Source organism: Neopelma chrysocephalum, unplaced genomic scaffold (genome assembly GCF_003984885.1).
Source record: "Neopelma chrysocephalum unplaced genomic scaffold, ASM398488v2 Primary Assembly neopelma1_70, whole genome shotgun sequence".
NCBI classification, from domain to species: Eukaryota; Metazoa; Chordata; class Aves; order Passeriformes; family Pipridae; genus Neopelma; species Neopelma chrysocephalum.
Window position 1 is genome coordinate 7,565,588 of NW_020897730.1, and position 15,961 is coordinate 7,581,548.

The window sequence follows — 15,961 nt, forward strand, 5'->3', positions numbered from 1 at the left end:
CTGAATGCTCCAAAGCCAACCTGCTTTTTTTGAAAGATAAACTGAGGTGCCTCAGGAAATTGCCCAAGTAACAGCTCTGGCTCTTCAGCAACATTTTCAAAACAGTTTGTGCATGTTCTGTAGAAACTCTGGTGGCACAAGTGATAAATCAGGGACAGTGTAAAATATAAATATTAGCAATAGCTGAAAAATAAGAAAGCAAATGTGACTATTCACCTTCGCATTATAGCTTGATAGGGAATTTCAGTCCTAGGCTACGGTTGACTAGTTGGAGGGGGAGAATCCTTCAGGCCTGGCTTCAGTCCATAACCTGGAAGGTGTATGCCCTTCCACCCTGCCCCCACCCACGTGGCCTGAGACTCCACAAAGGAGCACTCACCAGACCACCAGGGAAGAGACGGACGAAAGAGGAAGTTTATTGTGGGATGGGGGTTTATATAGCTCTTGGGAGGGTCAAAGGGGACCAATCACAGGTGAGGGGGTCTTACAATCAGGTAAGGAGTTTACAGCCAAATAAGGAAGGGGTTAACAAAGGACCAATGAGAGCACCTTGGGACATCTTCCCAGGACACTCCTGCCTGAGAGATAAGGAGTCTCACAGAAGGTATGGGGAAAGAGCAGTGACTCTGCAAAAAGCCATCTAAACACGTGTTTAAACAACATTAAAAACTTCTGATTCACCAGTCCATCTTTGGCAGGACTTTTTCCATACATCCATTGCTACACTAGGCTTTATATTTCTAGAGTTCCCAGAGTACTGTAGGAACAGGGTAAGTTAACAGACACTTTAATCCAGCTTGTTTAGGCATATTAATAACTCCCTATCAAGATATTCTCTAAGAATTTGTTGAGGCCTTCCCACAGTGTGCTGAAAGAGCATTATACTTGTTATTATCTCATGATACTATAGCCAGTTTTAAATTCCCTTTTATTCTTTGCAGAATTTCCTTCCTTTTTTTCTTTTTTGTCTGATTTGATCAAAAAAAGTAGGTGTCTTAGGGTCTAAAGGGCTTAGTGGTTGCAATAGTTCTAACTTCCCTTGGTAACAACCATAACTACATATCTGAAGAACAGTTTCCCATGCAAGAGCCAAAAGACAACACATAACAGGTATCATTTTCATAAGAGTTGTTCTCACTCATCTTAAGTCTTTGGGAACAGTAGGACAGCACAAACAGGTCTGAAAATCCCAAACCATTGTAATAAAGCTGCCACGGTCAGAAAATTGAGAAAACTGCAAAATACAGAACATAAAAACAGAAACATATCCAAGTAATTTCAAGCAAATGAAAATATAGAAATGATAAAATACTCAGCTTGGTTGCTCCTTAAGGGTCGCAGAAGTTTTACAGAAGCACAGAGCAGTCAGTGCATTTCACACTGGGCTGGACTGCAGAAATCAGAAATGCACATCACCAGATCAATCTGTAGGCAGTACTTCAGAGCTGGCCCAAAGGAACTTTGTATGCCATAAAGCAAGTTCTGGACAGCCACTGGGAGCAGTTTGTCAAGATTTTGTTATTAGCAGTGATGTAGCAGTTCCATTAAAAACATATATTAAATGAGCTTCTTTCAGTTGGGATCTCAAAGAAAATTTTTGGGAATTTATCAGCTGGTGACTGCTGACTCATCCTTGTGCTACCAAAAACTGTTTTGAAGCAGGATGCTGAATAAAAATCTGTCAAAATAGCATTTAAAGATGGAAACTGGCAATAAACTGAGTCAGAATAGACAGGGCTATAATGTTACACACTTGAGGTGTCATGGATGCTGCAAAGACTTTTTAAGTTCTGGAATTATTTCATCTCTGTTGCAGGATTAGTGTGATTCATTTATGATTTCTCTCTTACTGGTTCTATAGGAAAAAATCTGATTTCTCTCCATAGTTTTACTAAAGGTGTATGCATAAAGCAGTGCATGTTGGAAAGTATGGGACTGGCAAGCCTGAGGTCTCTTATCTAAGAGGGGAAATTTCATGCACAGAGATGATGGAAACTTGCACCATCCTGTCTCCTTGGTGAACCCTTAACCCTCTAGGACTGAGAATACTGTCTTCTGTCCCTCAATATTCACTCATTTTCTCTCTCTCTGAGAGGGAGGCCACTTACAGTTTTCATTATGTGATTGGTGTTCTCAAAACCAGATGCACACAACCAATCAGTTTCTAAAAATCCAGCATATAAGAACAACTTTCATTCAGAAAAATGCTGCTATTTAAAAAAAAAAAAGTCCAGATACCAAATCAATGTCACTTTACTCTCTTATCATGCAATATAAATTTCTTCAGAAGTCAGTTCCTTGTCTATAATGTCCTTGCACAGCAGCTGGGGATGAAGGGCTTGACTGGACATGGCTGCTTTCTGTGGGTAGAAGACCCTACTTGTGTGTGTGTGGTGGGTGAAATGATTAAATGCAAATGGAGGCCTTGCCTTGATGCTTCAGCATCTACATGCTCACAAAGACACAGATTGCAGCATATTCAGATTTATCTAAATCTCTTTCTCTACTTCCTGTTTTACAAGCGAGTGTTTGGGGCTTTTCCACAATTAAAAGCACTGCAGGTTTATTTTGCATTATTCAAAGGAATTTATTTCATCTTAGAAAAGAAATTAGAAAATTTTTTGCTGACTTAGGATGACTCCAGATCACGCAGCACACTCCCTGTTTTTTAATGGGATCAATATCAATTTTGCCTGTGGGCTGGAAGACTATTTTCAGGGTGATAACATCCTGAAAATAATTTTCCATTGTGAATAAAAATAAGTACGTGAAAAAATTGTTAATTTCTGGCTCAGATGCCTTCTTCCACTAAAAAAAAGTGTCCCTATTTTATTTATTTGGGGGAAGGAAAAATGCCTTTTGGCTTGGCTGTCCTCATATTTGTATGAAAAATGTAATATCTGTGATGAACAGAGTGTGAAATACAGTGTGCATTGTCCTATTTAATGGTAGGTTTTCCACTGTCACCAAATGCTTGAATGCCTTGCTTCATTATCCAAACTATTATTTTGATTTGGTTCACAGCTTTCCAAGAATTTCAAAGAAACAGTTTTTATATTTTATATATTATTCTTAGATAGCCCAAATGTATATTTGTCTGCCTAAATAATTAACTTAAAATCACATCTATCTTTCTATCCATTTGAAACAATTAGATAGTGATTTAAGTGCCTTTTACTGACTTTGGTAACAAAACTTTTTGCAATAAGGTCTCGGGTTTAAAAAGTGTCTAGTAGTTAAATATGAGAAAAGAAATCACAAAAAAAGCTGACAAACACATCGTGATACTCAATTTATACCTTTGCATGGGAAACTCAGGAATAAGGTCATGATTCTGAAACAAAGGTAACACCTGCATTTCCAAGGAAACTGGAACAAGTAAAGGGAAGAAACCACCTCTACCTGGGCATCTGTTGCAGTTGTTGGGGAAAACAACAGTTTTTATAACCCAGCATTACAGTCTTGAACTGGTTTTCTTTAACATGGTTCTTTCCGTACCTTTTTCCCAGATTACTGGTAATGGATTCTCCCATAACTAAGATAGTTTATTTCAAAAAGGATGAAACTGGACTATCTAATCCCCCCCCCCCCGCAATGTTTCTTATAAGTAACAAGGATGCCTTCAGTTTAAAGTCTGTTACCTCTGATTAGCAGCATCTTCTGCAGACACTCATCTCCTGTGTTAACAGGTCACACTAAAGGCACACATGCCCAGGGTTACAGCACTATCAGGTTGTGCATCCTTAGCACAGTAAGCAAAAAATTCACCTTGCAAAGGCCATTCAGTCTAATGTGACAAACAGGGCTAAATACGCTGAAAGCCACACTTCAAATAAATCCTTAGGTTTATGAACCAACTTAAAGACACAATCTTCCTGGAGATAACTTGGCAGCCACTACTATGTAAAAGTTTCAGGCACTTTTATGCAAGACTGTTATGGTCATGTGGTAACATGAGGCTTCAGATGCACCTCTCAGGTGCATGTTATGTGGATCCTTGTACTCGGCCAAGAATGGAGTCTGCAACTAAGCTGTGTGCCATAAGCACCCACGACAAAAACGAGAGCTAGAAAATTAAATTAAACTTGGAATGACAATAAGCTCACCTTCTTGGTCAGTGCCTTGAAACAATGAGTAGTCTTGTGGAGTAGATACAGCCCAAAGCAGCTGGTATCATAAATTTTACTGTTCCACAGTAAGAATGATAAATGATTTCACTAGTTCATGCTTCACCCTATTCCAAGGTCACCAGATTCCTCTCAGCAAAAACAAGCTATGGATTGTTGTCACGCTCATAAAGTGAGCTCAGCAATAAAGTGCTCTTTTACTGTGCTATGTCTGTGCTTGCTACCAGTTGTGGCATTGTCTTACAGAGTCATACATGCAATGCCACCCACAGCATCCTGTATCAGTGCATGGTCAGAGCATGGACAGCACTTAGGTAAAGCCTAATTCCCAGGCTTTTCTTAAAAAACCAAAAAGCAACAACAAGGAATCTGAGGATATGCCACTACAGAATGAACTGTTCTTAAGATGAGGTTTCCAGAGGTATTTCAATGTCTAAGTATGCAAATAAACAACTTAAGCATCTAGAGCAGTTAAATCTACTTTTTTAAGTCTAGTCTAGCTTCTTTTCATATTGAATGGGATCATAACTTGTTTTTTGATGCGGTTTTAAAATATCCTGTGCTTTCTAAGGTAGACCACTCTGGGTATATAATTAGAAGCTGGCATAATTTTATTACTTGGAAGTAAAAGCTTCTGACTGCCTTGTCTTCAAAACCATGCAAGTTCCTTATCAGCCCACTATTCACATATGTTTTATCTTCAGTTTCTTTTAATTTACTCTACCATATAGGCCAGATGGAGCATGAAGAAGAAGTAAAGAAGCAATCTTTATGAGGTCCCTTCATGACAAAACTTACAACAGTATCACCATGACAGTATAAATTTATCTTCATGGAAGTCTGGTCACACAACCCATAAAAAACTTTATTTATACTTTAATCTTACTTTCTTTTTCAGCTAGAAAGAACAGCTGAAAATATACAGTGGAAATCAACTGACAGTAGCCAAATAAAAGGAAATCAATCACGTGACCTAAAAAATCTTTTCTATCTGTAGTTTCCATCATGTAGGAGTTTTCAGTAGAAGTTAGGAAGGTTCATGGTCAAGTTACAAGAGTTACACACAAATTTCAGTTGTTGAGAGGACATTCTCACTGTAAGGTTATTAAAGCTGACTGCACTGACTGATAACACAAACTTTGTATTATCATTAATTTAGATGCTTAGCAAAGAGTTTAAAAATAGAAATCCATGCTCAGAACAGCATTATCTGGAGTGACATCAGGTACTCCTGACTTGCAATCTTCAACATGATTTATTGTAAATTTGCTTTGAGACACTGTAAGATTTCATATCCAGTCCAGCAGAAACTGATTCCAGACTGGTCAGTGTAAATGCAAAGCAAGTGCTATGGTCATCACATGCTTTCTTACCACACTCATCTGATAATCACAATGAAGATCATATTTTGATATATATATTTAGAAGCTGCATTAGAAAAGTAAACATTCCTATATATCTACATCTTCAATATCATAGTTTGGACTCAGAAATATGAAAAAACTTGCTTTGAGAAAATACTGCTTTGCTGAAGTCTGTCTCCTTTCATCTAAATGATCCTTATCCTGCTTAAAATTAATAAAACTATGAAAGGCAACTCTTATCTCTTTGATAATAATTTTCTTGTGATATACTCTTAATAATAAAGAGACATTACATACAGCAGAGCAGATAAAGAAGAAGTCTGCAGCTTGGCTTTACACTACATTACAAATGCCTGTGTGTCAGCATAGTCTTTACAGAAAAGGTTTCCATCACTTCCATTGTGCTGATAAAGCAGATTTTTAAAAAATGATAAATGGAAAACTTTTAGGGAACTATATGCAATGTCATGTCTCTATCCATTGCCAAAGGATATAAATCCCTACTTACCATTTCAAATGATTCAATTAAAAACCCTAGTGTATAAAATGACTCAACCAAGTTAACTCAGATCTTTTTATGTGGATCCCAATTAGAGTCATAACAGTTACAAGTTGCAGCATAACTGACACAGACTTCAGATTTCCCAGGGCAGCTATGGTGGGATTGGAGTTGTTCTCCATGGTTTTGAGATGGGGATACAGATAAGAGAGGAGCAGGGTACCTGATCCAGTTTCCAGTGGAATTCGGCAGGCCGGAAGGTGTCGGCCTGGTCGAAGTCCTTGCGCAGCAGGAACACGAGTCTGCAGTTGTGCACGTACAGGGCGTAGTGGTGCCTGTTCATCTCTGAAAGGAGGGACCGACACCATCAGTGACCTGAACCATCACCAACACTGTGGGTTAGGGGAATGTGTTTGAAAGCATTATACACCTAAAAGACAAATCCCAACCAAATAATAAAAAAAAAAAACACACAAACACCAAAAGAACTAATTTCTATTCCTATAAAATGTTAAGCTATTAAAGCTATTAGAGTGTCCAAAGCAGAGCAATGAAGATGGTGAAGGGCCTTGGGGGGAAGCTTTATGAGGGGCGGCTGAGAGGACTTGGTCTGCTTAGCCTGGAGAAGAGGAGACTGAGGGGAGACCTCATTGCAGTTACAACTTCCTCGTGAGGGGAAGAGGAGGGGCAGGCACTGATCTCTGCTCTGTGGTGACCAGTGACAGGACCCGAAGGAATGGCCTGATGTTGTGTCGGGGAAGTTTAGGTTGGATATTAGAAAATGGTTCTTCCCCCAGAGGGTGGTTGGGCACTGAACAGGCTCCCCAGGGCAGTGGGCACAGCAACAAACCTGACAGAGTTCAAGGGGTGTTTGAACAGCACTCTCAGGCACATGGTGTGACTCTTGGGAATGGTCCTGTGCAGGGTCAGGAGTTGGACTCAATGACCCTCGTGGGGTCCCTTCCAACTCAGCATATTCTGTGATTCTGTGAAAATCTACAGCTGTGTTACCCAAGAGAAGAACCAATGTTTGATATTTAGGCAGTCATCAGTCTCCCCAGTAAGCTCTTAAGTCAGTGATGCTTAGGGTGGCACCAACCTAGCTTTTTTCTCAAACCAAATTAAATGAGGAGAGATGATAACACTCTACTAATGTTGATATTCCCTTTGCATAACATTTTTTCAACACATAGACTCACCTGTCTTGTCAGAGTTGCAGAGAATAGTCTCTTTCTCAGCTCTTAATCCAGGACTAGGTCCATGTTTCATCCACAAAGTGATGGTGAATTGATCAGTTAAATTTTTTGGGACTATTCCATCTGGGATTTTGGCTCCTTGCTTTCCATCAAATTTAAAAATTATGTCATTGCCATCCATGACAAGCCCAGCTGTCCAGTTAGTTGTTGTACTGGGAGATGGTAACAGGTCAATGGCACCTGAGGAAGCTCCTGCAAATTACATATAATGAGTAACAGGATGAGAGACTAATGAAAAAGCTGTGAAGATTAATGTAATATAGGCCAAGGTTCTGATTGCCACTCTTTAGATTATTTTTAATACCCAAATGGTCCTATTAGCTCCGATGCCAAGCCATATAAACATTCCAAAATATCAACCATTGCAAAGCAGCAAGATTTTTCTAGATTAAAGGTATTGCACAGAAAACTAGAGAAAATATTTAAAGTTATCTTCTTGAAAATTTTCATTATTTTCTATAATTCACTAATGACATTTCTTCAGTTATTTCAAGAACTTCTAAGACCAAACCCAAATTTTCTTCATTAATCTTCCCTCTCTGACAGTATGAAGATATATGGTATGTGGGTATGTTGTGTTGTAAAATGCAGTACGGGGGGGGATGAATGTAGGTGGGACAAGTCACGTAATGTCCAGTAGACAGTCACAGATATTCACAATAACATTGGTATGAATGTCACTATATATGTAGCATTCACCCTAAAACAAATAATATCACTTTAAGGCTGGTTTATGGCACATACTTTATGGTTGTAACTCTATGTGTTTTTATCTAATGATGGACTGAGATGGAAAACATGGTGGTGCCAAGCCCTGATAAAATAGCACAGTTCTTCACAGATCTATGTTTTCTTACAGCTTAACAACTGTCAGGTACTATTAAAAACACCCAGAGCATTTACCTTGCTGGGGAAAGACAGCATTTAGTGGAAAATATGATTCCAAGAGTAAAAAGCACAAACAACCTTTGTATTCTTGTTGATGCTTTGTCAAGTAAGAATATGGTGAACAAACCGCGACTGCATAAAAAATCCCCTGCTAAGATGCTCTTCCCTCCTTCAGCATCCAAGGAGAGAAGAAAGATCCCAGCTCTCTGCAGGAGTGCAAAATTTTAAGCCAAGACTGTGTGGAAATGTATCATATGGATTTTTAAAAAGGTATTATAGTAATGATATGAAAACATTCACATCACTCACTAACTGAATGCCTTGACAATTCTCCAAAATTTATTACTGTAAAATGAGGCTATTTTGAAGTGATAGCAATATCAAACCTAACACCTACATGCTTAGAGTTTGAGCACAAAGTGTATTCCTTTTATAAATTGTAATTCTGGATAATACACCACACTGCATTGCTTAAATACCCAGATGTTACCAACAGGAATACATCAAACTCAGTTTATCCAGATGGCACAATTTGTGACAAACTGTGTTTTGTTTTCTTTCATTCAAGTCACTAAAAAATAAAATTATTTGCACAGAACACAAGAAACATCATCATTTTCACACAATTTTCTTTTGTGCTAATTTTTAGGTTCATTTTTTTAAACTTACAGAAGGAGCAGAAATTCCTTGCACCATGGTATATTTTCAAAGGAAATATGCTTTTAAATGGGCATATGCTTATATTAGGTAAATTATGGGTGTAAATAAGCTTCATCTCTCACTCTATCTACTCTGGCCATGAAAATTTGGAAAGATCTATTTTTTCCAATAGAATGAATCTGAGGGGAAACTCCAAAATGGAATTCTCTCATATTCACAGAACCATAGAATGGTTTGGGTTGGACCAGTCCTTAAAGATCATCTTGTTCCAATCCCCCTGCCATGGCAGGGACACCTCCCACTAGCCCCATCCAACCTGGCCTTGAACACTCCCATACAGCTTGTTAAACTCTGGTTTGTCAAGCTGCCCAGGTAAACTTTATTTTCCCAACTTAAGGACAGGCTTGTGTAAGAGCATTTGGGTAATCAGCACAGAGCTCAACAGGTTCTACTTTATCTGCCCATATTTTTATGGAGATTTATGGGTTAGCTTGGAATCTCATCCTGTTAGTGTGTGTTAATCCTGCCCTGTGAAAAACCACTGGATTATGTGCTTGGGAGATTTAGCTGGAATAAATATGCTTTTTCTATCTTCATAAATCCAGCCAGAGTCCCAGGCTGCTCAGCCATGTACACAGACAGACCGGGAGCAGTGCAAGCAGGATGTATCTGGAGGCGTTCCCAGCACAGTCTTGTCATGCCAGTGGATCAGTGCACTCCAAAAATGTAGTGACTGATGTCCTTCTCTTCTACAATGCTTCCAGAATAATGCAGGAGCCACTGATGAAGCACAGTTTTGGACTGAGACCCTCGAGGTAACCCTTGCATATTAAAGTGCTTGTTTTCGCAAGCAATTTATGCAGTTGGCCCCACCTCCTCTCCCAGTCCTGCATATCTGGGCTCCAAACTTCGTGCCAGGATAAGCACAGAGTGATGCTGCCTCCTGAACTGGACCAGCCTCCTGGCTGAGCTCAAAGCTAATCAGCCAACAACATCAAGCCCAAATTATACTTTTTGATCAGATCAATTTTCTTTGAGCTTCTTGCAAAGCTACACAACCCAGGATAAAGGAGAGAGGGTGGGATCTTACCTGGAGCATGGCCTTGAATCAGTGTTTCCATGCCTCAGTTTCCTAATTGCCGTAGGTGAAAATTAGCAAGCCCATTATTTTCTATTTTATCTACATTTAGAGGGAAAGAACACAGCACCATACCCATCTTTCCACTAGATTCCAGGGTCTTTAACCAATTCTTGGTTTTAGTGTGATTTATACTGGATATGTTTTTGCAGTCCAAATTGTGTCTTTTAGACAGCCTTTACTTTTTATTATTGTCAGATGACAAGGTGAAAAAATGCCTACTAAAATGCTTTGAGGCACAACAATAATAACTCCTTGACTTTAAAAATGACTCAAGTGTAATTTAATCATTTAAGCTGCCCACCCTGACCATCAAAGTGAGTGCAAATCACAGACTTATGGAAAAGCAGACTTAAACCATACACCATACAACAATGAATTTTAATGTACTGTCCTCAGCATCTGTATTCTCCAGATTTCCAACAGATAAATGAAGAAACGAGCACAGGATTTATAAACTGAGTCTTTAACTATACAGAGAGAGCCTTGCATTTGCTACAGCACAGAGCTGTGTGTGATCACTCAGTTCTGCACTCTCTGCAGTCGCACAGTGATTTTTTGCTGGTAGAAAAAAATTCAGGCTTTTCTTCCTTTTCAAAGAATTTTAGCACCCGGGCATTAGTTACAATAAGGTGATTTCTGGGAGAAAAACGACTTCCAGAAATAATGTAACGTGCTCTCACAGGAGTTCTCTCTACCTTAAGGTTGGTAAAAAATACTAAATACCAAAGTGCAAGCCAGTCTAAGTGCAATTCTGATGTAAAGCACATTGTCACTTACAACCTTTTTATCCATGTCCTATTACAAGTTTCTAGCATGTCTGCTCTCTATGAATATATAGAGAACTTGAACAAAAAAAAATATTCTTTCAGCAGTGGGATTTTTTCCCCCCCATTTACATATACTTTTACACTATCTATTTTCTCAAGTGCTTTCTATTCTGTTCCTTCATGGATGTGCTGAGCAAAAGCTGGAAGTTCAGTAGTAACTTCTGTCCTCCTGCTTGCAACTACTACAATGGCATTGACAGACCTACCGAAATGGTTTTGATCATTCTGCTTTTCACCAGCTTAGGCCTACACTTGGTGCAGACTATGAGTTATAGTTGGACTATAATCAGGAAACACCCGGTTTCTTCAGGAGAAAAGAGAAAGACTTGCAATTCTCTTTTCTATTACTCAAGTGTCAGCAGGTAAGGCAATGAAGCCACACTGCCAACTGAACCCCTTAGACTTTGCACAACCTTCCTTAATTAAGGAATTTTACACCAGCTGAAGGTACCTACTTTCAGCCCTACACTTACAGTGATAATATGGTTGGATATAGGGTTTTATGTCAAGGTAATGATTTGGTGCTTTAGGTCCTGTTCATAGTGATCTGATCTGCTCTGAATGACTGTGCCATTTGCAGTTCAGGTCTATAACAGGATAAAGCAATGCTCCTTTTTCTGCCAATACAGGTTCTTAGAGGAGGTAAAAGTACTTCACTTTCGCCACAACATTTATTTTTACTTAAATGTTAGTATTTTATGAAATCAAGTCTTGCTCAGCCTCTCAGATTTAATCTTATTAACAGGATGAAGATGCATACCATTGGCAGATGGGTTCTCATCTGCTTTTCTAGGATCCCAGTCAGATGGAAAAAGATACAGGATTATAATTGTGATTGTTTCTGTAATCTTAACTAAGCAATTTTCAGGTTTAAAACATTCAGCTTTTATGACAATGCTGCTACTACTCCTATTAACCTTTACTTACTTCCCCCATCTCCACTAGTAATTTGTAATCATAACCACAAAATATTTTTTCCTGGGACTTGGCTCTACTAATTTTTTATAATTTAGTAACGCTGACTGATAATTTTCATTTACAAAATTATTTCATAAAGGTTAGTGTATTGACCTTAACATATCTGTGTGGTCATCAAAGCAGGTGTAAGCCACACACCAGAGCACCTCAGGCCAAAATCCAAGCATTTAAATGGGAAAAAATTGCACAATTTCTACTGTAGCTCAGACAGGAGCCACGGAAAGAGACATTGTGGAGAAGGTGAGAACTAATGTTCCACACCAACAGGGCTTCAGATGAGGACTCTAAGAAAACAGAATTTTAGAGGAGAAGGAGAAACAGCAGATCTCAAAAGCCAAAAGACTTAATATGTAGCCATTGCTTTGCCATATACAGAATCTTGAAGTCTGAAAACATATAGCAGTATCTTCAAGTATTGACTCTACCTTTCAAATATAATATGTATGTTTTACACCAAGTTATTAAAAAGCACGAAAAGGGAAGAAAATAATTAGGAAACATTTCCCCACCGGACAACTCTTAGCTGAAATTCATGTTTCTTAGATATTTTTGCTAGAATGATTGCCCAAAATATTCTTTTATTTTTTTTTGTTTGTACTCTGGCACAGCACCTAGCAGAACAGAAAGCTGAGTCAGGAAGACTCAAACACAACATGGAGATTCAATTTCCTTCCAATCCCACAGTCTTCCTATGAAGGCAAATCTACACCTGAAATCTCACTACACTGTCACACCAGTATTTGTAGCAGAGGGAATAAAGAAGGAGAAAGAGGTAGAATGAGGAAGGAGAAAAATAGAAAAGGGAATAGGAGGAGGAGAGAAAAAAATTAGCAGGGAGAAATTATGAAAAAGTGTGAAAACATGGAAAAGAAGAACAGAGCACCCATCAAATATCACCACTCTCTCTATTTTTGTTGCTACAATCTGAAATGAACCAGCTGACCTAAACCCAAGTACTGCATGCTTACAGGTCACAAGGAATTGGTGCTTTATCTGGAAAAAAATATTATTATTTTGACTAAAAAACATATTCATACCACATAATTTCTGCAGAGACTTTTCTGAGTACGTTTCACGATCACAGCCCTTTCCAATGTAGTTGGTCTGCAATTCAATAGTGGTGTGTATTGAGGAAACTGGTCCATCACATGTTTCTAGGTGAATGCTGGGAAACAAGGGGATGCTTCCAGAGCCAGGTTTGTATTCAATCCGTTTGTCCCAGTCTGGAAAAAACAACAACAAAAAAACCAACAAGATTCAATAGTGATTAAAAAAGTGAAGGGAGTTATGTAATTTTAAATGACATATTGTTCTCAAAGGTCACTGTCTAAGGCCAAAAAACGTTCTGAACTTGGCATCAATAAGTTACTGTATTAAAAAAAATTGGATTTTGGCCCTCTTTTTATAAGAGTGCCAGGATCAATTAAGTAATACTAGTGCTGCTAGAGTCCCACAAGCATGGGGTACATACATACCCTGACAAGAAGTGCTAATTGATGTCAGTCTGGATCTCCAATGTCCATGTCCTTGTGACAGACTACAAACTGACTCTACAGGGATGAGGCTGGCTGCTGCACTGAGTTTGGTCACATTTCATTGTTTTGTGATACAGAACAAGTATCTCTAAGGACCAGGCTATATACATCAGTCTAATATAACACATCTGTAGTGCCACTTTTTGTCTTCAAGCATCTCACTAATTTTGTGAAGTATTAATGACAGGAAGTTACAGCTGAGGACTGTTCATGCTTTCAGCCAGATCTGACTAATCTGTGGTTTTGCTTATGCAGATGTCTCACAGCCCACAATATTTAAACAATCCCTTGCCTTAGGCAGCCACCTGTTTGTGCCATACATACCACTATGCTGCTCAACTGGAGCATTTAATTTTTTAAATACAATTAATTATGGTGTTTGCAACCTGCTTCAGAGAAAACCCAAACAAGCAGCAATAATTAAAAACATGTATTTCAGCTATCTTTCCAGTTCATATTTTCACTGAATCATAGAATGGTTAGAGTTGGAAGGGATTTTCAAAGATCATTTAGTCCATCCCTCCTGCCACGGGCAAGGACACCTTCCACTAAACCAGGTTGCTCAAAGTCCCATCCAACCTAGTCTTGAACAATTCCAGGGATAGGGCATCCACAGTTTTCCTGGGCAACCTGTGCCAGAGCTTCACCATACTTATAGGAAAAAATTTCTTATATCCAATTTAAATCTACTGTCTTCCACTTTAAAGCTGTTCCCTCTTGTCCTTTTGCTACAGACCTTGGTAAAATGTTTCCATGTGCCTTTCTAATAGGACCCCTTTAAGCACTGAAAGGTAAGATCTCCCTGGAGCCTTCTCCAGACTGAGCAATCCCAACTCTCTCAGTCTGTCTCCACAGGAGAGATGCTCCTGCCCTTTGGTCATTTTCAAGGCCTTTCTCCTCATTGCTCTCATAGGTTCATGTCTTTCTCATTTGGTCAAGTCCAGCCAAGTTACCACACAAAGTAAGAATGTCATATTAATATGGAGATGCAAATAGTTAATTATTCTGAAGTCACAAAACTATTCAGCTCTGCTGTCTAATGGGCACATTTGTGTATCGGTGGAGCTTGCCACAAGAAGTGGCAGTGTGGCATACTCTCACATGTAGAGCTGAAGTTTCTCTCACTTTTTTTGTCCCCTGTAAAAGAGAACTCCATAAATGGAAAAATTCTAGGTCCTGGCAGTCAATGAAATCTCTGAGAGCAAATGGACAGAGACATTCTTTCTAAATATCAGTGGAAAAAGAGTAATAGTTTATACATAAGTATATATATGCATTAAGTAGGTGAAGGAATTTGGTCTTTTTCTACAGATCGTATTTCAGAAAGCTTGAAAAATAGTGCTCTCTCCCACTGCCTTAAACTGTATTAAACATTTCAAAGAAAATCCAAACATCCGTGTGAACATTTTGAAATGTAGGGCAATCATTAGTTCATAGTCCAGACAAAGAAAGGATGATAAAAGTCACTGGTTTGTATTTCAGAATTCCCAGATTTTCTTAATGAATTTTAATCCAAATGGTATTGATGCAGTATTTTGTTATGAAGAGGAAGCTCAGACTTCATGGAACATCCTGAAAGCATGTTTAGTATCTATTTTTAGTAAAATCTTTAGGACTTGTATATCACTAAGACAACTATGACTACTTTATTGCCTGTGCACACATCAGTTGAGTTGCTATTTCAGTTGTAATATTCAGGTAATTCAGCCCATTTGTTCCCTATTAAGTTAGATTTGATCTACAGTATTGCATAATTTCTCAGCAATTGTCAACTAAGACAGTTCCATTAGAATTTCAAGTATCATATATGGTACATCGTTGCAATAATAGATTTCTCTTCCCTATTCATCACAGAAACTTGAGGTTAACATTTTTCCAATTGAACAAGAGGGGCAAATTCTTTCAGATATTTCAGGTAAAAATAAAATAACTTGCTAATTTGCTGTTTTGTATGCAAACTGGTAATATATGAATTATTGATCTTTATAGTCTCTTATTCACCAGTTAAGACATTATATTCCTCTGCCCAAAAGAGAAAATAAAGAAAGTCATATATATATATGAAACATTTCTGACTATTTCAGCAGCTTTCAGCCCATTTTAATTTCTCAGCTATATCAAATTAACCGGCACTCATGCAAAATATTCATAAATGAATGTGAGATGTGACTGAATTTTTAACTGTAATATATCTGCAACTGCACACTCACCTCCAGTTATATGAAGAAATTCTTATAAAACCCACACCATACAAAATGCCACTGCTCACAAGGAAGAATAATGGAAGCCCTTTGTTTCTGCCACATGGATTGGAAGAGGTGTTTTGTTCCATGGTATTACCTTTCAGCTTGGCAGAAGTGGTAATTTGTACCCAGAGATCACAAACCCTGCGTGTTCTAAATCACTCACATTTATCTCAGCTCAAAATTGTAAAACATCAACTAGACTTGAACAAGTCTCTTTGTAACTGGGCCCACTGCATTGTCATAGACCAGTGCTCATCCTAAACCCCACCAGCAGTACTTTCACTGACTTACTGCAGATTTAAGAGTCTGCCAGCAAGTTCCTCTCCATGCTGAAGGCATTCCCAGGCAAGCACAAGGCAATACTGTAGTACAATACAACCCTGTGATAGCAGGGCAGTCCTCAAAGGCAGCAGCAGCTCTGATGCAAAACAACTGGCTTA

At 38.6% G+C, this 15,961-nt stretch overlaps 1 protein-coding gene across 1 annotated transcript in view; it reads right to left on the bottom strand.

Annotated features, from left to right (window-relative positions):
* Positions 1-15,961, bottom strand: part of CLSTN2 (calsyntenin 2) — a 200,297-nt gene that overhangs the window by 46,606 nt on the left and 137,730 nt on the right. Inside the window, exons 5-7 of the mRNA XM_027685989.1 lie at positions 12,778-12,963; positions 7,190-7,438; positions 6,214-6,335 (exon numbers count right to left, since the gene is read on the bottom strand). Of these exons, the coding sequence (XP_027541790.1) occupies positions 6,214-6,335; positions 7,190-7,438; positions 12,778-12,963 (557 nt within the window). The remainder of the gene's footprint in view (positions 1-6,213; positions 6,336-7,189; positions 7,439-12,777; positions 12,964-15,961) is intronic.